General features: G+C 45.9%; 1 protein-coding gene across 4 annotated transcripts in view; it reads right to left on the bottom strand.

Annotated features, from left to right (window-relative positions):
• The window catches only part of LOC121538500 (calmodulin-binding transcription activator 1-like), a 543,809-nt gene that overhangs the window by 12,754 nt on the left and 509,799 nt on the right, over window positions 1-21,256 (bottom strand). For all 4 annotated transcript variants that reach the window (XM_045207028.1, XM_045207029.1, XM_045207030.1 and 1 more), the window contains exons 12-19: window positions 6,733-6,908; window positions 6,350-6,546; window positions 6,058-6,136; window positions 5,523-5,871; window positions 4,883-5,370; window positions 2,189-2,367; window positions 986-1,229; window positions 7-78 (exon numbers count right to left, since the gene is read on the bottom strand). In XM_045207028.1, the coding sequence (XP_045062963.1) occupies window positions 7-78; window positions 986-1,229; window positions 2,189-2,367; window positions 4,883-5,370; window positions 5,523-5,871; window positions 6,058-6,136; window positions 6,350-6,546; window positions 6,733-6,908 (1,784 nt within the window). The remainder of the gene's footprint in view (window positions 1-6; window positions 79-985; window positions 1,230-2,188; window positions 2,368-4,882; window positions 5,371-5,522; window positions 5,872-6,057; window positions 6,137-6,349; window positions 6,547-6,732; window positions 6,909-21,256) is intronic.

Here is a 21,256-nt window from a genome sequence, read left to right as displayed (position 1 = left end):
GCTTACCTGTTTGTATTTCTTGTAACAACGCTGAATGACTGCCGAAGCTACTTCCTGTTGCTCTCTGAATGGGCGTCCCTGTGAGAGAGTAGAGTAGGAGAAGTCAGAGGTCAGAGTATAGGAAGTGGTGTAGTAGTCTATTATAGAGAGCCACTGCTCCCTGAGGTCTCTTCCTGGGCCCAGGGCCCTGGTTGTCTGGAGGACAGACGGAGGACCTGGGGTTGAGGACGCTGGGGGAGAGGCTCCATCCTGGGATGGGAGAAGAGAGAGGTAGGTGGTGGTGCCAGCCCAGTGTTGCTCTCCTCCCCAGTCTCAGCTGTCAGAGGGGGAGAACAGATGACTGTGAACGACAGCGAACAGTTTGAGACGTGGAAATTCATTATAGCTAGCTATGGGGGGTAGGTAGCAAGGTGAGGAAGTGGGGCGGGCGGGGGCGAGGAAAGGGGAGGCTGGGCGGGGTGTGTGGAGCTGGTTAAGAACAGGCAGCAGCGGGCACCACACACATTATTTAAAGAGTGAGAGAGAGAGAGAGAGAGAGGGGGGGAGCTTATAGGGAGCAGGGAAGAGGGAGCAGTGCAGTCGTTCCTTAAAGCAAGGCCATGCTCTGCTCAAAGCAAACTTTGCCCATGCTGAAACCACAGGGACCACAGAGTTTGAGTGTGTCTTAGTGAGACAGATACAGAGAAAGAAAGATGGGATAACAAATGAGTGTTAATTAACATAATCCATTGACGATTACTGGGTGAGCATAGATAGTGTCTTGTGCACTCAGCACACTCCGACACAAACCAAGACATAGTTTTGTTATATAGCAACCTTTCTAGATTGAAGGGACCCATTAATAACTTCACATTTCACCTGATAACATTAAAGTCAACACCACATCAACATAGAGTGCCAGTGGTAGTCCTAATAACAATGCTGTACATTTTTTTTGTACAGCAGGTATGTTACTGTGTGTGGTACCTCAGCCCCGGACCTGTACCTTGTACTTGCGGAAGGCAGTTTGGACCAGACGGGCGGCCTCGTACAGCTCCCTCTGCTCGGGGTCGGACAGGGTGAGCTGGGCCAGGTCTCTCTCCACCTTGCTGTTAGAGGCCTGGATGAACTCGCTCCAGTCGGCCGGGGAGGGCAGGGTAGGCCTCTCCATGGGCCCCTCCCTCAGGGGAGACCCCCCTGGGCTGAGGCTGGGATTGGAGGACAAAGTCAGAGGCTCACTGTACAGAGATCTGTAAGGGGAGAGGGAGAGGGAGGGGCGGTTGATGGAGGTGACAGTTTAAAATGTAGTCAGCTAAGCGTTGTTATTAGAAGATATATACTGAACAAAAATATAAACGCAACATGCAACAATTTAAAAGATGAATTAGGCCCTAATCTATGGATTTCACATGACTGAGCAGGGGTGCAGCCATGGGTGGGACTTGGACGGCATAGGCCCACCCACTGGGCAGCCAGGCCCACCCACTGGGGAGCCAGGCCCAGCCAAACAGAATAAGTCCCCCCCAGACAATCCCGCAGGTGAAGAAGCCAGATGTGGAGGTCGTGGGCTTAGACGTGGTTGTCTAAAACGGCGTTGGAGGCGGCTTATGGTAGATAAATTAATATTCAATTCTCTGGCAACAGCGCTGGTGGACATTCCTGCAGTCAGCATGCCAATTGCACGCTCCCTCAAAACTTGAGACATCTGTGGCATTGTGTTGTGTGACAAAACTGCACATTTTAAAGTGGCCTTTTATTGTCCCCAGCACAAGGTGCACCTGTGTAATGATCATGCTGTTTAATCAGCTTCTTAATATGCCACACCTGCCAGTTGGATGGATTATCTTGGCAAAGGAGACATGCTCACTAACAGGGATGTAAACAAATGCGTGCACAAAATCTGAGCTAAATAAGCTTTTTGTGCATATGATTTTTGGGGGGGGATTTTCTGTTTCAGCTCATGAAACATCGGACCAACACTCTACATGTTGCGTTTATATTTTGTTCAGTGTAGTTCCAATACACTACTGCTATGTCAAGCACAGGAAATCTTCTGCAAAACATTTAGGGTCAGATTCCCAGATCAGAATTAAGCCTACAAATTCTCCATTGTGCATGCTTTTTAGACCAGGTATAGGCTTAATCCGTGTACAGGAAACCAGACCTAGATCACATTCAGTCCAGAGTGCGGCTCTGCTGTGTTGCTCACCGTAGGTGTATGATGCTGGGAAGCTGCTCCACGTCTCCGAGGTAACTGGCCAACCAGCTCATGGTGTTGCTGACCCCAGTACTGTCCAGGGGCACCCCGTCCAGGGCCACAAAGTTCTCCCTCTTGATCCTCTCTGGGGTCGCCTCAATGATGTGCTCTGCCAGAGTCATCATGTTCTCCTGCAGGGGGAGAATCACCCAGGATTGAGTATACTGTAGATCACACACTTAGCACATTGTCATATCATTGCCTATTTTCTTGTAAACTCTGCTTTTAGGTTACTGTACAACATTTTGTTGCATTCTTATTTTCATTGTCTAAGATGTTTCCACATTATGAGTATTGAGTGTGCAAGTTTAGAATTATTTATAGGAAACAATGAACATTAAACATGAGTCATGTCAAGACAATGACGTTGGTGATGATAATGATAACGATCACAATAATTGTTATTGCTGTGCTGTCCTACCCCTCATCTCCTACCCCTCATCTCCTACCCCTCATCTCCTACCCCTCATCTCCTACCCCTCATCTCCTACCCCTCATCTCCCAGCCTCATCTCCTACCCCTCATCTCCTACCCCTCATCTCCCACCCTCATCTCCCAGTCTCATCTCCTACCCCTCATCTCCTACCCCTCATCTCCCAGTCTCATCTCCTACCCCTCATCTCCCAGCCTCATCTCCTACCCCTCATCTCCCAGTCTCATCTCCTACCCTCATCTCCCAGTCTCATCTCCTACCCCTCATCTCCCAGCCTCATCTCCTACCCCTCATCTCCCAGTCTCATCTCCTACCCCTCATCTCCTACCCCTCATCTCCTACCCCTCATCTCCCAGTCTCATCTCCTACCCCTCATCTCCCAGCCTCATCTCCTACCCCTCATCTCCCAGTCTCATCTCCTACCCCTCATCTCCCAGCCTCATCTCCTACCCCTCATCTCCCAGCCTCATCTCATACCCCTCATCTCCTACCCCTCATCTCCCAGCCTCATCTCCTACCCCTCATCTCCTACCCCTCATCTCCCAGCCTCATCTCCCAGCCTCATATCCCAGTCTCATCTCGCAGCCTCATCTCCCAGTCTCATCTCCCAGTCTCATCTCCCAGACTCATCTCCCAGTCTCATCTCCCAGCCTCATCTCCCAGCCTCATCTCCCAGTCTCATCTCCCAGCCTCATCTCCCAGTCTCATCTCCCAGCTTCATCTCCCAGCCTCATCTCCCAGCCTCATCTCCCAGTCTCATCTCCCAGCCTCATCTCCCAGTCTCATCTCCCAGCCTCATCTCCCAGTCTCATCTCCCAGCCTCATCTCCCAGCCTCATCTCCCAGCCTCATATCCCAGACTCATCTCCCAGACTCATCTCCCAGACTCATCTCCCAGTCTCATCTCCCAGCTCATCTCCCAGCCTCATCTCCCAGTCTCATCTCCCAGCCTCATCTCCCAGTCTCATCTCCCAGACTCATCTCCCAGTCTCATCTCCCAGCCTCATCTCCCAGGCTCATCTCCCAGCCTCATCTCCCAGCCTCATCTCCCAGTCTCATCTCCCAGACTCATCTCCCAGACTCATCTCCCAGTCTCATCTCCAAGCCTCATCTCCCAGACTCATCTCCCAGCCTCATCTCCCAGTCTCATCTCCCAGACTCATCTCCCAGACTCATCTCCCAGACTCATCTCCCAGCCTCATATCCCAGCCTCATATCCCAGCCTCATATCCCAGTCTCATATCCCAGCCTCATCTCCCAGACTCATCTCCCAGCCTCATCTCCCAGCCTCATCTCCCAGGCTCATCTCCCAGCCTCATCTCCCAGTCTCACCTCCCAGCCTCATCTCCCAGCCTCATCTCCCAGCCTCATCTCCCAGCCTCATCTCCCAGCCTCATATCCCAGCCTCATATCCCAGTCTCATATCCCAGCCTCATCTCCCAGACTCATCTCCCAGCCTCATCTCCCAGCCTCATCTCCCAGTCTCATCTCCCAGACTCATCTCCCAGACTCATTTCCCAGTCATCTCCCAGACTCATCTCCCAGACTCATCTCCCAGCCTCATCTCCCAGCCTCATCTCCCAGACTCATCTCCCAGCCTCATCTCCCAGCCTCATCTCCCAGTCTCATCTCCCAGCCTCATCTCCCAGCCTCATCTCCCAGCCTCATCTCCCAGCCTCATCTCCCAGTCTCAGCCTCATTTCAGCCTCACCCTCAGCCTCAGCCTCAGTAGCAGTGTGACTGTGATGGATGGCAGAAGGCTCCCTTGGCTGTGGGAGCCGATCAATGGATGGAGTTTATTATGTGGTGATGGAGGTCCACACACTGCCAGGGAGGTCTAGGGTCTGTGTGTGTGTCTGTGTTTGTGTGTGTATGTTGATTTCACATGTCAGGGCATCCAGTGGCATGGCCCAACAGAGCTGCAGGCGGTCAATCTCAATCTTCTTGTCATGTTTATTAACTGGCAGTCCAGATCGATAGACTTGATGTTGATATTATGACATCCTACAGATATAGTTGTCTGGTAAACTAGTGTGAATGTAAGTGCAATGAGCAGGCCGATGGACAGGGTTGGCAGTGGAGTGAGTGGTAAACAGTAGAGTAACTGTCTTGACTAAAGACATGGTAAAAAGTACAGTAACTATCTCTAGTAAACGTATGATAAATAGTAGACTTGAATAAAGAGACAGTAGAGAGTAGGGTGAGTTCACTGACCTGTAGGTCGTCCATCTGCGTCATACAGTCCTGGTTCTCCAGGTCTTCTCTGTAGGAGAACAGCTCAGTGTCCACCATCTCTCTCTCAGCCATCACCAGCATGTTCCCCAGCTGTTCCCTCTGTCTTAGCCTGCTAGCCAGCTTCTCCTTCCCCAGGCTGCTGCCCCCAGAGCCCCCTGAACCCTTCCTGCCTGAGTCCCTGCTGGAGAAACCCTCCCTAGAGCTCCACTTGGCTCCCCCGGCTCCTCCAGCGCTTCCCCCACTGGAGAGGCTCTTGTCTGGGCTGAGGCCCTCAGGGGACAGGGTCTTGGGGCTGAAGGACAGCTTGTGGAGCTGCTGTTGCTCCAGGCTCAGTGGGACAGACCTGGCCTTGTCGGGCCTGGCCTGGAACAGCTCTGGATTGGGCTTGTGTTTCTTGGCCAAGGGCAGGTCTCGCTGGCACTCACTGCTGTAGTAGTTGGAGGGCTCGGATCGCGGCCTTCTCAAGTCTGCAGAAGGGTTACAAGATACTATTTTAGAGACGTTTAAACAAACTATATTAACAAAACCTTGTTGTCTAAAGGTATTTTCCATTGCCCATTTTCCCCACTGATACCAGTGTGGTGCCTCTGTTACTCCCTCTCCTTCAGTCTGCACTGACCTGGGTTGAGGTTGGTGGTGGTGGAGGTGGTCATGGTGGCGGCGCCGCCTTTCTTTCCGCCGGGCGCCATAACGCTGTCGCTGGCCCATGTGACCATCCAGCTGTCTGAGGTGGGTGCGTCGTGGGGGGTGGGGGAGAAGGATATGCGTGTGGTGGGGGGCAGGGGTGCAGGAGGCTGCTGTTCCTCTCTCTGCAGCTGCTCCAAACACTCGGCCAGCTTGGTGTGGCCACGGGAGCGGGCGATGGACAGGGGCAGACGTCCCAGAGAGTCAGGGATGGCCAGGGCCCGCCGGTCCCACTTATACAGGACCACTGCCGCTTCCAGGTGACCCAGGGCACACGCCCACATCTACAGAGAACACAGCAGGGACACAGGTCAGAGGTCGCAGGTCAGAGGACACAGAGGGATGGCTCTAGCATGCCTGTAGTAACTTTACTTTCTTGGAAAATATAATCTTACAAGTGAAGTCTTTATGAAAGACTTTATGGAAGACCCCTGCAGTGGTTTCATGAGATAAAGTGCTCTATAACTTACCAGAGGGGTGCAGGAGAAGTGGTCCACATTGAGTGGGTCCACCTCCAGCTCCAGGTCAATACTGTCTGCATGCTTGGTGCTGGTGGGGGTAGAGAAGAACACTGAGACTCCCAGACTAAACTCTGGCTAAAATAGATAGATCCATGCTTTATTGACAACTTTTTAATATAGTATTTTATGGTCTTAAACTAGTTCCATTATAGACATTCCTAGGTCCTAGGGTCTCTCTGTACTGTATATTAACATTACTTTTATAACCAGTCAATAAGAGGCCTCTGAGGTTCTCACTCACCGCCACTTGATGAGTGTCTGGATGAGGGTGGCGTAGCCCTGCCCAGCAGCCAGGTGAAGCAGGGTCATGCCCCTGAAGGTCTTGGAGTGGATCAGCTGTTTGGACTTGGCCCAGCAGGCCCGGTTCATCATCTTCTCACACACCACCACCACACGGCTCTCAAAGCTGCTGCCCGCCTGACCCTGCGCTGACACACACTGACAACAAATACAAACACAACAAGGGTTACTTTAAACTACAACACCAACACTTTACAACACTTTACCTAAAAAAACGGAAACATACAGTATGTTCTTTCCATGTTGTCCTCTATAAGCCAAATATCTACCAAATCCAGTACATACAATTAAATAGCACATTTCCTATTGTATGATGTACTTTACCTGTGTCTGGCTGTTGTTACCACCACCACCTCCTCCTCCTCCACCACCTGCTCCCCCTGCTCCTCCTCCTGCCCCTGCACCTCCTCCACTGCTCTGCTGGTGATGGGAGGCCATCTCTGCCATCCGTCTCTCCATCTGCTCCAGGCGCTCCAGGATGGACATTCTGAACTGGTTATCTGCAACATAGACACATAACACACACGTCAGCATCCATGGACTTACAGTATAATATATGGTCATCAGTGACACCCAGTTAGTACTGCACTGCCATATGGTACCTATAAAGGCATCTGTATAAATTGGAAGAACTTTGTAACACAGACACATACACACACGTCAGCACCATTTGGTCAACACATATCAGTGATCCCTGGTTAGTAGTACTAGTGTCATATGGTACAGAAAGTCTATAAGTAACCACATGGCATACAGTATGAGATTGTGTACTGTCTAACCACATTACATGTCTAACCACACAACATGTCCAGCCACACAACATGTCTAACCACACAACATGTCCAGCCACACAACATTTCTAACCACACAACACGTCTAACCACACAACATGTCTAACCACACAACATGTCCAGCCACACAACGTCTAACCACACAACATGTCCAGCCACACAACATGCCTAACCACACAACATGTCTAACCACACAACATGTCTAACCACACAACATGTCCAGCCACACAACATGTCTAACCACACAACATGTCCAGCCACACAACATGTCTAACCACACAACATGTCTAACCACACACACACACACACACACACACACACACAGACACAGGGCCTTAGACACACTCTGAGGGGAGTCTGCAGATGAACCCTCACTCCGAACTAACTCTAGTATATTATGACCAAGGTTTCTCATTCCTGTGTGTTCTGCCCCACAACATTCCATTGGCCTATATGGTAGGATGGCTGAGAGCCACTGTACAAAATCAATCAACAAGCGCCTGTCCATAGTCCTTGAGAAAGCAGGCTTTTCATAGATCAAGACAGAGACTATTAGGCTGCCCAGTTTCTAAATGCTGCTGGCAAACAGGTTTCCAACCATCCGCAGTGTTAACCAACAGATCCACAAAATGTTGACTGGACAAAATGCTTCTGGAATTACTGTCCAAAACATAATCAATGCTGAGTAATTTACAAGTGCTGAATGTCATAAGAATGAATTGCACTCATACAGAAAACTGCATGCATACAATGTATTTTATGCTTGAAGCCACAAAAGTAAAACCAAATGATGAGGACTAATTGGAGAAAAAAAAAGTTGTCAAATGGGTAGAGTAAGAAGCAAGACTGCACTCTGTGTTAGAGGTCCCTTTAAACACTCTCAAGAGCTTCAATCTTACTTGTAGTTAATCTATTACACCACATTATTTTTCACACTTTAGTAGACGCTCTTACCCAGAGCAACTTAGAGGAGCTATTGGGGTTAAGTGCCTTGCTCAAGGGCACTTCGGCAGATTTTTCAACTAGTCAGCTAGAGATTCGAACCAGCAACCTTTCAGTTACTGGCCAAACGCTCTTAACCACTAGGCTACCTGCCGCACTAGAGGAGAGAACTCTATGCTCAAACACGCACACACACACACACTCGCATACACCCACACAGACTGCTGTGCACAGACAGTGGGGTGTGATGCCCAGACAGTGAGCCCACTGCAGCAGGAGTGTGGAACACTGCATTAGCATTCCTCATTTAGCCACTGTGAGGCCGTTTCTGTGGCAACCTGCTGCCGGGTAACTAAGCGACAGGAACATGCCTGTGTGTGTATGGTTTTTTCCTTCCTGCGGCATTGACTTATTGATGAATGGGAGGGCAAGAAAATAACAGGGCAGAAAAGCACACAATGGAAAAAAATATGATATATATGTAATTCTCCATCACTATGTTATAATAATGTTCGTAGATATTTTCTTTTTCCAGAGGGGACACTGCAGTAATTAACTTCCTAAGCGGGGAGCCACCACAGCATGGACCCTGTGACATTTACACTACTGCCGTATCTTGGCAGTCAGTCGAAGGCAGAAGCACTCCACTCATCGGAGAATGAATGTCATGCTTGGGTTCCCTATAAGTCAATCTAAAAACAGGTCAAGTAATTGTTACTGTTACAAGAAAAAACATACAATCAATGGCCAGTAAATTACTGCTATTCCTGATGATGTGTGGTAGTTAGAAAATAGCAAACGGACGTTTATCCCACACACCATCCTTGTGTCTCTCCACAGCGCTCATCCTGTCACCAGCCATCGCAGACACTGTTAAATTACAAACCCCAACAGTGATACCTTTCATCACCTCTCCATAGGTGGCTAAGGGCAAGGTGATGATGAGGGCTGCAGAGGTGCGTCAGCCAGCCTATACCCTAGTGGTAGGAGAGGGAAGGAATGGGTGAGAGGGGGTTAGGTAGGTCACAGACCTGTAGCATGTCTAGGCACCAGGGTTATGCTCTCTGAGAGAGGGAGGACGAGAGAGGGAGAGAGGGGGAAAGAGAAACGGTGGCAGAGGCAGGAGGAGAGGACTTAGCGGCAGCACCAGGCTAGCTGACTAGTCTTTGTTCAGACCCAGTGCTGCAGTGTGCTGCAGTGCAGATGATGTCATCGCCACCTGCTGCTCTGAATGTGTGCACGTATACTGCAGAGGGAGGGGGAGGAGGGGAGGGGGAGGGGGGGAGGAGGGATGGAGGAGGGGAGGGGGAGGGGAGGGGAGGGGACGGGGATTGAGGAGGGATGGAGGAGGGGAGGGGGAGGGGGAGGAGGGATGGAGGAGGGGAGGGGAGGGAGGGAGGAGGGATGGAGGAGGGGAGGGGGGAGGGGAGGGGAGGGGAGGGGGATTGAGGAGGGAGGGAGGGAGGGAGGGAGGGAGGGAGGGAGGGAGGAGGGAGGGAGGGAGGGAGGGAGGGAGGGATAGGGAGGGAGGGAGGAAAGAGGGGAGTGTGCGGCCAGCGAAAACAGAACTACAACAACACTCTGACATCACCAACACCCTCCTCGTGCTTTGTCCCTCCCTCTCTTGACAGTGTGTAATAGCACATGTCTACACTGTCACTCTCACAGCTCGGCAGCAGAGCCACAGAGTTCTGACTGACAGGGAGCCTGGCACATTATATCAACAGTAACTCACTAATCACTTTTTGTGTGTTTGTGTGTTTGAGTGAATTATGGTTTTGTTTAAAAGACAAACTGAACTGCAGGAGGCAGCTCTTGTATTCTACATAACAATCTATGCCCTCCAGATCTTGTCCTTTACACCCCTGATAAGCCCTCTAGTCTAGAGTGAGTGAGGATCATGTGAACCATATAATAACACCACTACCTGAGCCCTCTAAGGTCAGTGAGGATCATGCATGCTAAGCATATGGAGAATGTGACAACACCTCTACCTATCCCAATCATCCTCTGCTCTACTGTGACTCTCATTAACAGCACTCAGGGACCATATGTGTTGGGGTCCCTGCTGACAGTGTAGTTGGTCTATAGGTCTCCTGAGTGTCACCCTGCAGCCCCCCCTGATCTGTCACAGCTCTGTGACATGTCAGCCATCTGCTCTCGCTCTTTGAGCTGCTGGGCTGAACTGAAGAACAGGCCAACAGGCCAACAGGCCAACATTCTACAGGCTCCTTCATCCTATACAGCCAGTGCAGACACTACATAGACACTACATAGATACTACATAGACACTACATAGACACTACATAACACCTTAATCAGTGAGATTGGAACAACAGTACAAATATAAACACTTCAGGTATAGTCTAAAGTCCAAAGCTTCAAGTAATGTGTGTGAGGACTTGAGCCACAGGTTTGGAGGATGCAGTGCAGTAGAGGACAGCTCTCTGTCCTAGCCGAGGGATATGAGGACAGGCCAGTATCTATTTCCCTGCAGATACACACTGCCCAGGCTGAGAGAGCGCAACACAGACACACTGTTTTATATGAATCTATTTTGAAGACATTAGGTAACTCTGTGATAGATTGGGCAAACAAGGTACAAGGAGCTTATCAAGCACTTACACTACATGACCAAAAATATGTGGACACCTGCTCGTCGAACATCTCATTCCAAAATGATGGGCATTTGTATGAAGTAGGTCCCCCTTTGCTACTATAAAAGCATCCACTCTTCTGGGAAGGCTTTCCACTAGATGTTGGAACATTGCAGCAGGGACTTGCTTCCATTCAGCCACAAGAGCATTAGTGAGGTCGGGCACTGATGTTAGGCGATTAGGCCTGGCTCGCAGTCAGCGTTTCAATTCATCCCAAAGGTGTTCAATGGGATTGAGGAATGGGGTTGAGGTCAGGGCTCTATGAAGGCCTAGCCCGAACCATGAAAAACAGCCCCATACCATTATTCCTCCTCCACCAAACTGTACAGTTGGCACTATGCATTGGGGCAGGTAGGACTGCCAGAGGGTGAAGCGTGATTCAACACTCCAGAGAACTTGTTTCCACTGCTCCAGAGTCCAATGGCGGCAAGCTTTACACCACTCCAGCCGACACCTGGCATTGCGCATGGTGATCTTAGGCTTGTGTGCGGCTGCTCGGCCATGGAAACCCATTTCATGAAGCTCCCGACGAGCAGTTCTTGTGCTGACGTTGCTTCTAGAGGCAGTTTGGAACTCGGTAGTGAGTGTTACAACCGAGGACTGATGATTTTTACGTGATTCAGCACTCTGCGGTCCCATTCTGTGAGCTTGTGTGGCATACCACTTCGCGGCTGACCCGTTGTTGCTCCTAGACGTTTCCACTTCACAATAACAGCACTTACAGTTGACCGGACCGGGGCCATTCTACTGCCAATGTTTGTCTATGGAGATTGCATGGCTGTGTGCTCGAATGTATATACCTGCCAGCAACGGGTGTGGCTGAAATAGCCGAATCCACTAATTTGAAGGGGTGTCCACATACTTTTGTATATATAGTGTATCTGCAGTTAATTAGCTCTCAATGTATGATGTAGTAGCATGGAGTGGAAGGCATGTGGAAGGCCACAGGAGACTAGTTATGCATCAATGATGAATATTCTGCCCCACTTATCCACAGTTTTACTACAAATGTATTTGCGACTGAACTTTCATTCCACCAGATTCTCCTCAGCCTCCCTACAGGCGTCACTATAAAGCCATGCTGTGTCTGGCCATTGATGTGGCTAGAATCTGCTAGAAGTCCAGGCAGTCTGCTGGGACCCCAGTGTTCTTAAGAGTGAAAGAGAATAGTCTGGTTACTAACAAATAACAACACTGAATCACAAAGAGCTAGACTCAGACCAGGACTGTTTCTTTAAGACAAATGGACTGCTGGGGCCCCCTGTGTTTACATTCTCTGTGTAGAGCTATGGGTTGACAGAGTGTGGGCTGACACCTTTAATCCTCCTCACAGTCACATACCAACCTGTGTGTCTGTTAATGCCAATCAACCCTGCTGGACCTCAGCATTATCTCTATGCTGCTACTGTATCAAACCCCCACATGTTCTGTACCAGTTAAATACTGTGGCTATATCAAACCCCCACATGTTCTGTACCAGTTAAATACTGTGGCTATATCAAACCCCCACATGTTCTGTACCAGTTAAATACTGTGGCTATATCAAACCCCCACATGTTCTGTATCAGTTAAATACTGTGGCTATATCAAACCCCCACATGTTCTGTACCAGTTAAATACTGTGGCTATATCAAACCCCCACATGTTCTGTACCAGTTAAATACTGTGGCTATATCAAACCCCCCACATGTTCTGTATCAGTTAAATACTGTGGCTATATCAAACCCCCCACATGTTCTGTATCAGTTAAATACTGTGGCTATATCAAACCCCCACATGTTCTGTATCAGTTAAATACTGTGGCTATATCAAACCCCCACATGTTCTGTATCAGTTAAATACTGTGGCTATATCAAACCCCCACATGTTCTGTATCAGTTAAATACTGTGGCTATATCAAACCCCCACATGTTCTGTACCAGTTAAATACTGTGGCTATATCAAACCCCCACATGTTCTGTACCAGTTAAATACTGTGGCTATATCAAACCCCCACATGTTCTGTATCAGTTAAATACTGTGGCTATATCAAACCCCCACATGTTCTGTACCAGTTAAATACTGTGGCTATATCAAACCCCCCACATGTTCTGTATCAGTTAAATACTGTGGCTATATCAAACCCCCACATGTTCTGTATCAGTTAAATACTGTGGCTATATCAAACCCCCCACATGTTCTGTATCAGTTAAATACTGTGGCTATATCAAACCCCCACATGTTCTGTATCAGTTAAATACTGTGGCTATATCAAACCCCCCACATGTTCTGTATCAGTTAAATACTGTGGCTATATCAAACCCCCACATGTTCTGTATCAGTTAAATACTGTGGCTATATCAAACCCCCACATGTTCTGTATCAGTTAAATACTGTGGCTATATCAAACCCCCACATGTTCTGTATCAGTTAAATACTGTGGCTATATCAAACCCCCACATGTTCTGTATCAGTTAAATACTGTGGCTATATCAAACCCCCACATGTTCTGTATCAGTTAAATACTGTGGCTATATCAAACCCCCACATGTTCTGTATCAGTTAAATACTGTGGCTATATCAAACCCCCACATGTTCTGTATCAGTTAAATACTGTGGCTATATCAAACCCCCCACATGTTCTGTATCAGTTAAATACTGTGGCTATATCAAACCCCCACATGTTCTGTATCAGTTAAATACTGTGGCTATATCAAACCCCCACATGTTCTGTATCAGTTAAATACTGTGGCTATATCAAACCCCCCACATGTTCTGTATCAGTTAAATACTGTGGCTATATCAAACCCCCCACATGTTCTGTATCAGTTAAATACTGTGGCTATATCAAACCCCCACATGTTCTGTATCAGTTAAATACTGTGGCTATATCAAACCCCCCACATGTTCTGTACCAGTTAAATACTGTGGCTATATCAAACCCCCACATGTTCTGTATCAGTTAAATACTGTGGCTATATCAAACCCCCACATGTTCTGTACCAGTTAAATACTGTGGCTATATCAAACCCCCACATGTTCTGTACCAGTTAAATACTGTGGCTATATCAAACCCCCACATGTTCTGTACCAGTTAAATACTGTGGCTATATCAAACCCCCACATGTTCTGTATCAGTTAAATACTGTGGCTATATCAAACCCCCACATGTTCTGTATCAGTTAAATACTGTGGCTATATCAAACCCCCACATGTTCTGTATCAGTTAAATACTGTGGCTATATCAAACCCCCACATGTTCTGTATCAGTTAAATACTGTGGCTATATCAAACCCCCACATGTTCTGTATCAGTTAAATACTGTGGCTATATCAAACCCCCACATGTTCTGTATCAGTTAAATACTGTGGCTATATCAAACCCCCACATGTTCTGTACCAGTTAAATACTGTGGCTATATCAAACCCCCATATGTTCTGTATCAGTTAAATACTGTGGCTATATCAAACCCCCACATGTTCTGTATCAGTTAAATACTGTGGCTATATCAAACCCCCCACATGTTCTGTATCAGTTAAATACTGTGGCTATATCAAACCCCCACATGTTCTGTATCAGTTAAATACTGTGGCTATATCAAACCCCCACATGTTCTGTATCAGTTAAATACTGTGGCTATATCAAACCCCCACATGTTCTGTATCAGTTAAATACTGTGGCTATATCAAACCCCCACATGTTCTGTATCAGTTAAATACTGTGGCTATATCAAACCCCCACATGTTCTGTATCAGTTAAATACTGTGGCTATATCAAACCCCCCACATGTTCTGTATCAGTTAAATACTGTGGCTATATCAAACCCCCACATGTTCTGTATCAGTTAAATACTGTGGCTATATCAAACCCCCACATGTTCTGTATCAGTTAAATACTGTGGCTATATCAAACCCCCGACATGTTCTGTATCAGTTAAATACTGTGGCTATATCAAACCCCCACATGTTCTGTATCAGTTAAATACTGTGGCTATATCAAACCCCCACATGTTCTGTATCAGTTAAATACTGTGGCTATATCAAACCCCCACATGTTCTGTATCAGTTAAATACTGTGGCTATATCAAACCCCCACATGTAGCCTAATTGAAAGGCTATGGCTATATCAAACCCCCACATATACTGATCTAAAAAGGCTGAGTTCCAACCCCAGCCAACCCCCACATGTAGGTAAGCAATAAGACTATTCCTACCTCTCTCTGAGTCTGTGATTGTGCAGTATATTCTCCTGATTGACAGAAGCTGGTATTTGTGCCTGTCTAAAGGAAGAGGTTGCTAGGCCATCTGGCACAGGCCCACACAGCTGGGACCCATGGGTACACTGATAATCAAAGGCCAAGTTGCCTTTCTTTGGCATAATGACCAGCTTTGTTGGCTCTGTCCATTGTGTGTTTTTTTCTTTAATAGTGTTGTCCTCTCCTTTCAGCTTGGAATGGGTTTACGTGCAGTGTTCTTTCTCCTGGACAGAGTATAGGTTAATGATGAGAGGTTTGAAAAGACCAAGGATTAAGACCACAGAAATAAGATAAGGGAATCTCCTCTCAATTTTAAATTTCATCTCAATTCTCTTTGGGAGAGTGCATTTATTTCAAAATAAAACATTGACCCCACAATTGTGTCAGCTTAAACCCAACTAAGCAACACAAACAACAGCAAGGGTCAGCATGGGTCAAAACCAGAAGAACACCAGACATTTCCTACTGAGAACACTACATAGAATCCAATGTCATGTAGTGATTATAGGGGTCAATGAGAGTAGAAGTGCAGTCTATTGATGTGGCTTTATTATTGTAATTTCAATGTTGTTGGTCTAACCAACCTCGCTATATATTAACACTGGTTTGTAACACTGGGACCTTCATCGCAAATCAATTCTGCAGGAGCAAATCTATTTAGCATTGATTGCACTGTAATGGTTAACAAGTACAGTAGCCTATATATCAGCAGAAAACCTTATAAGATTGAGGCTTTTCACCTTCTGTTGCAACATATTAGTATTGACTAATGTAAAACAACACAACTTTAGTCAAAGCATTTCCTCTATCAGTGTATTATTCAGTTAGAAACCGACCATTCATGCAACAGGTTCTTCTATAGGATTTTACATACATAAAAATAGAGGAGCAAACAGCTCAACAGTCTAAATAAAAAAGGCCAGATGCTTTATAGTTCACACATAAGTCTCTCTGTCTACTCCTAATACGGAAGTCCTGTCTGGCAAGGTTGTAAATAAGCTAACCAGGTAGCACGTGTCTGACCTCATGGCATCAGTCCAGCTCCCAGGGAGAGGCAGGTCAATTTAAATTCAACATCAAGCCTGTGGAGGTACTCTATATTTCAGACTGCACTACAAGCCAGTGAAATGCCGCGAGAAGAGACAACACAAAGAGGAATTACTGCTTGTTACCTGCTATTACACAAAATGACAAATATCTACTTTACTAATTACTACACATAACCTATGATTATAGCAAATTATGTTGTGCACTGTAGAATGTGGCACATAAGAAGTCACACTAGACCTGTACATGTATATTCTTTGCTTAGCAATAGTTCTAATATGTAGGACATTTTCAATGAGATAAAGAACTGCTCAACAGACAACAAAAGTCATTCATTAACTTCCCATTTGCCTACATAACTGTAGTGTTTTGAATAATCAGATGGAGGCAGGATAGTAAATTATACAATAGTAGTGAGATCATTGCAGTGATATAGTCCATCAGCCTGTGGCCTAGACCAGGGTTTCCCAAACTCGGTGCTGGGGCCCCCTGGGTGCACATTTTGGTTTTTGCCCTAGCACTACAAAGCAGATTAAAATAATCAAAGCTTGAGTTGATTTGAATCAGCTGGGTAGTGCTGGCGAAAAAACAACAACATACAAGACAACAACATTTCTGGCTTTGATTTGAGATTTGAGTCTGCAGTTGAACCCTCACTCTTACTGATGAACTAACTAGTATTTAATGACCAAGGTTTCTCATTCCTGTGTGTTCTGCCCCACAACATTCCATTGGCTTATATGGTAGGAGGACTGAGAGCCACTGCACAAAATCAATCAACAAGCGCCTGTCCATAGTCCTTGAGAATGCAGGCTTTTCATAGATCAAGACAGAGACTATTAGGCTGCCCAGTTTCTAAATGCTGCTGGCAAACAGGTTTCCAACCATCCGCAATGTTAACCAACAGATCCACAAAATGTTGACTGGACAAAATGCTTCTGGAATTACTGTCCAAAACATAATCAATGCTGAGTAATTTACAAGTGCTGAATGTCATAAGAATGAATTGCACTCATACAGAAAACTGCATGCATACAATGTATTTTATACTTGAAGCCACAAAAGTAAAACCAAATGATGATGACTATTTGGAGGAAAAACAACTAGTCAAATGGGTAGAGTAAGAAGCAAGACTGCACTCCATCAATTGTGTTAGAGGTCCCTTTAAACACTTTTAAGAGCTGCAATCTGACCTGTAGTTAGTGTGCTTTAGCGCACGCACCAAGTCCATTACACCACATTATTTTTCACATTTTAGTCATTTACCAGACACTCTTATCCAGAGTAACTTACAGGAGCTATTGTGGTTAAGTGCCTTGCTCAAGGGCACATCACCAGATGTTTCACCTAGTCGGCTCGGGGATTCAAACCAGCGACCTTTTGGTTACTGGCCCAACGCTCTTAACCACTAGGCTACCTGCCGCTCATACAACACAGCTCAGCTACAGTAAATTCTGGTTTCATAGCCCTACAGTATCGTAGCCCTAAAACCATGAAAATTCGATCATAAACATGACACATGGAATGACACTATGATAAATGACAACACAATACCTCATGCAGCTATATAAAAGCACAGCTTACACTTGTTAGTCAGCCAAACAGAAGTCCTAAATCGCTGCATGTGTCACAGCAGTGTAAAGTCATCTGTCAGTGTCAGTAATAGTTCTGACTTGAGGTATGATATCTTTATGACATCATCTCTGCAAGTTATAGCCCGCACTGTTGTGTTGGAAACACACAACTATTGACAGTATACTGTGCTCAGCCTGAGTAAAGGGTGATAGTAAAGGGTTAGCTATTAAGAATGACCGCAAATGATATGGTAAAGGTATGGAAGAGGCACACACACAATATTTGCTCAAAAACGTTAAGAGAAAGTTAAAGGGAATGTTACATCTTGCTAAACACTTCAGTCATGTTGACTATGTGTGTGAACTTGAATTGGGTCATCACAAATTGCCTCCCAGCTTAAGGGGAAGCATTAGCCATTTTCTCTAAAGAGCCATTTCCATGCCCTGGGGTAAAGCCATGCCCTGGTAAGCATTTCCACTTCACTGGAGCTGCTCTTGTTCCATGAAACATTTCTAAATGGACAAACTCCTGCATCAGTATATTATTATTATTACAATTACATTTGAAACAAACTATGGTTGGCAAATAATAATAGCTTCTCTGGTTTCTGTGTTTTGTCATCATTAGTGTAAAGAATTTACATCGACCAATGTCAGTTTCTTACAGCATAAACTGCATGCAACTTGCTACTCTAAAGTTCTGTTATTCTGAGTCATGTAACACCAACTCGACAGGGCTTTTTTAGTGGGTAAAGAATAGACAAGCAACAAGTATATTTTTGGAGAGGGGAATTGGCCTATATTGTCCATGAGTGATAGGCTACATTCAGAGTGTACATTCAAACCAACAGAACTGTTGTACAGTTATTAAACATGACTGGAAGAGCTAAAATAATATTATAGTATGTGCCCTGCAGACTTTTCACAATACACAAGGGTTAATGTCGCTATCCATAGCATCATGGTTCTGAAGCATACCTGTCTCAACTTTTAGAGTCGCTGTCCAAAGCCCCGTGGTTCTGAAAACGTTCTACAAGACTTTACACAATACACGAGCGCTAATTTCGCTGTCCATGGCATCGTCGTTCTGAAACTGAAAATCAAGTTGATCAGGTGGGCTACAGCAGGCTATCTTTTGCGTGCTTTCTTGATGCTAGAAAACTAATGAATAGTAACTGACTTCTTTAGTAGTTCTCACGCGCTAATACAACAAGACCAAACCAATTTCACATCTGTGTCCTGTGCCATTGAAAGCATGCAGAAACACGCAAGATGCATATGATTTAGCTAAAAGGATAGCATGACCGAACAACAGGATTCGTATGCCTCCTAGCCTGACTGCGCTAGACCTTTAAAAACACATGATTAACAAGAGGAGGGAAATGCGCTATTAGAAAACCGTGAAAAGCTATGTAGTAACAAAACACTTCTGCAGCATATCGCTGAAGCCATGGGACAAAGTATTTCAAGTGTAACAGTCATTAAAAAGGCATCTCTAGTAGCCGAGCAACTTATTTCACCTACACGTGAAAGAATCCCCCCCTTGCTACCGGCAGAAGGCACTAGAGTTAAAGACACATGCTGGTTTTCAGGCTTTTTGATAGTATCTCGTTCGTAGGCTATAAATAAACTGTCGATAATCTTTCTTTGTGAGTAAAACTTATGATATGATAGTAAGCTGTAAACCCATGCTGCAAATTGAAGCCCTTGCATGTTAAGGATAGTGCTGAAACAAATACTAAGTTACCGTTTAATTGACTATGCAAAAAAAGATTCTGGCATATAATGAGAAAGATTAAAAAAGTACAGCGATACAAGCTAGTTCCACAACAACTACTCTACTGCTACAGTGTGAAATGATGGAGACAGTCACAGACAGTAACACTAAACATTTTGAGAAAGAACACAACAAAACATTCTCAACAATAGTAGGCTAAACGACAAGACAGACTGCTGAACCTGACATGTTATTACTCGTCTTGAAGTCAGCCTTGGAGTAAAAAGTCTAAAGCGTGTGTAACTTAACTTCTCCTGTTAGTCACCGGTAGATAACACACAGATACACCACAACAAAAATATTCTAAACACATCTAACCTTCTACTTCATTTTCCATTGGTAGAGTCCCCCTGAAAAGCCTGTTTCCCTTCTCTTTAAGAAAAGCAGATGTCATTCACTGGCATCCTGAACAAAGTCCAAGCATGCTGCATTTCACTCATGTGCACAGTTTCCCAATTCTCACAGTTTCTTGCTATTAAATGACGCTATGAGTAAAACAATATCCTTGGTGTGTGTAGAAGATCAATAGAGCACTCATCAACAATACAACAAAGTGGAAGAGCGACGCGAGGGAAGAGAGAGCGAGCGATAAAGGCCGCTCACTACTCTTTCTATCATAGCCCCCTCCCCTACACTTCTTTCTCTCCTACCCCCTCCTTCCCCTCCTGCGCTTCTCTCTTCTCAGTTCCCCACTAGCCTGCAGTAAAATAAAATACATTGTTGCGAGTAGACGTCGTGGTAAACAGATGCCCTAGTTTTCCCCTCTGGCTGTCGAGCTTTTAAAAGCTCGCGCCCCCTTGGCGCTCTCATTACTATTAATACATTTCGCTTTTACTTTGTAATTTTCAACTGCTGACCAACAACCAAACTGAGGTCTGTAAACGTTTTGTACAAGTAGTTTTTTCTCTCGTTTGATTTGATCTTTTGCAGAAAATATTCGACGGAGCCTGATATGTAGCCTACTTCAGTTCATTGTCACTTAAAGAGGGTAAGCCTTCAAATGAGCCGTTATATCCAGTGGTAAATGTCAGCTCCAGTCTATATCGAAATTATTTATTTGAAGCAAACCGCTTGTTGCTCTGTCTGTCTGCGCTAGTTTACTGTATTTACCTAACACGCCCACAGTGACCCTGCATTATACAGTCCCCTGTTTTTTCATGAGGGTAGGTAGTTTTACTACAGCTCTTTACTTTCAGATTAGATTGAGAACCACCAGGAGCGGTGAGCAGCTCTGTATCGCCTAATTTGGCGCGCCCTTTCTTCCTAACGAACCAGTACCCGGGTAGTGAGCGCCACCGGGACCGTGCAGGACCATGGACAGAGAATTATTAGCGGGTAAAAGGCTGTTCTGCAGCTCCGATACCTCAAGTGTTTTCTGTCCTGACCATGGCTCCGTACCTGCAGTGCTGCAGAGGAAAAGTGCCCCCTCCCCCACTCTGCATTATGATAAATCAAGGCAGGCAGGCAGCTGTCCCATTAGCACATCATAGCACATAGCAGTTTCAGAATACCCTACTGCAAATATTAATAGTAACGTATTGCTATTATTAAAGAATGGGAATGATATTATTAAGGCTATTGAGTGATCAAATTATGGGTCAATACAGGCACACAAATGGATAAGTGTCGAAAATCTGGAGTGGTGTCTTTTCTAGGTGACATTTATCTTTGGTGTAGCACTTGCAGAATTTGATTCATGCTGCATGTAAGGGCGACGTTATACAATGTAACTAACTGCTTCATGCAGTGCATTTGGTGTAATTATCTTTTTATTTTAATAGAATAACGTGTGCTGCTGTAAACTGGCTATATATGATATAGCTACT

The sequence above is a fragment of the Coregonus clupeaformis genome, chromosome 24 (genome assembly GCF_020615455.1).
Source record: "Coregonus clupeaformis isolate EN_2021a chromosome 24, ASM2061545v1, whole genome shotgun sequence".
Taxonomy (NCBI): Eukaryota; Metazoa; Chordata; class Actinopteri; order Salmoniformes; family Salmonidae; genus Coregonus; species Coregonus clupeaformis.
Note: the sequence above shows the minus strand (reverse complement) of the source record. Positions and strands in the feature narration are given on the sequence as shown.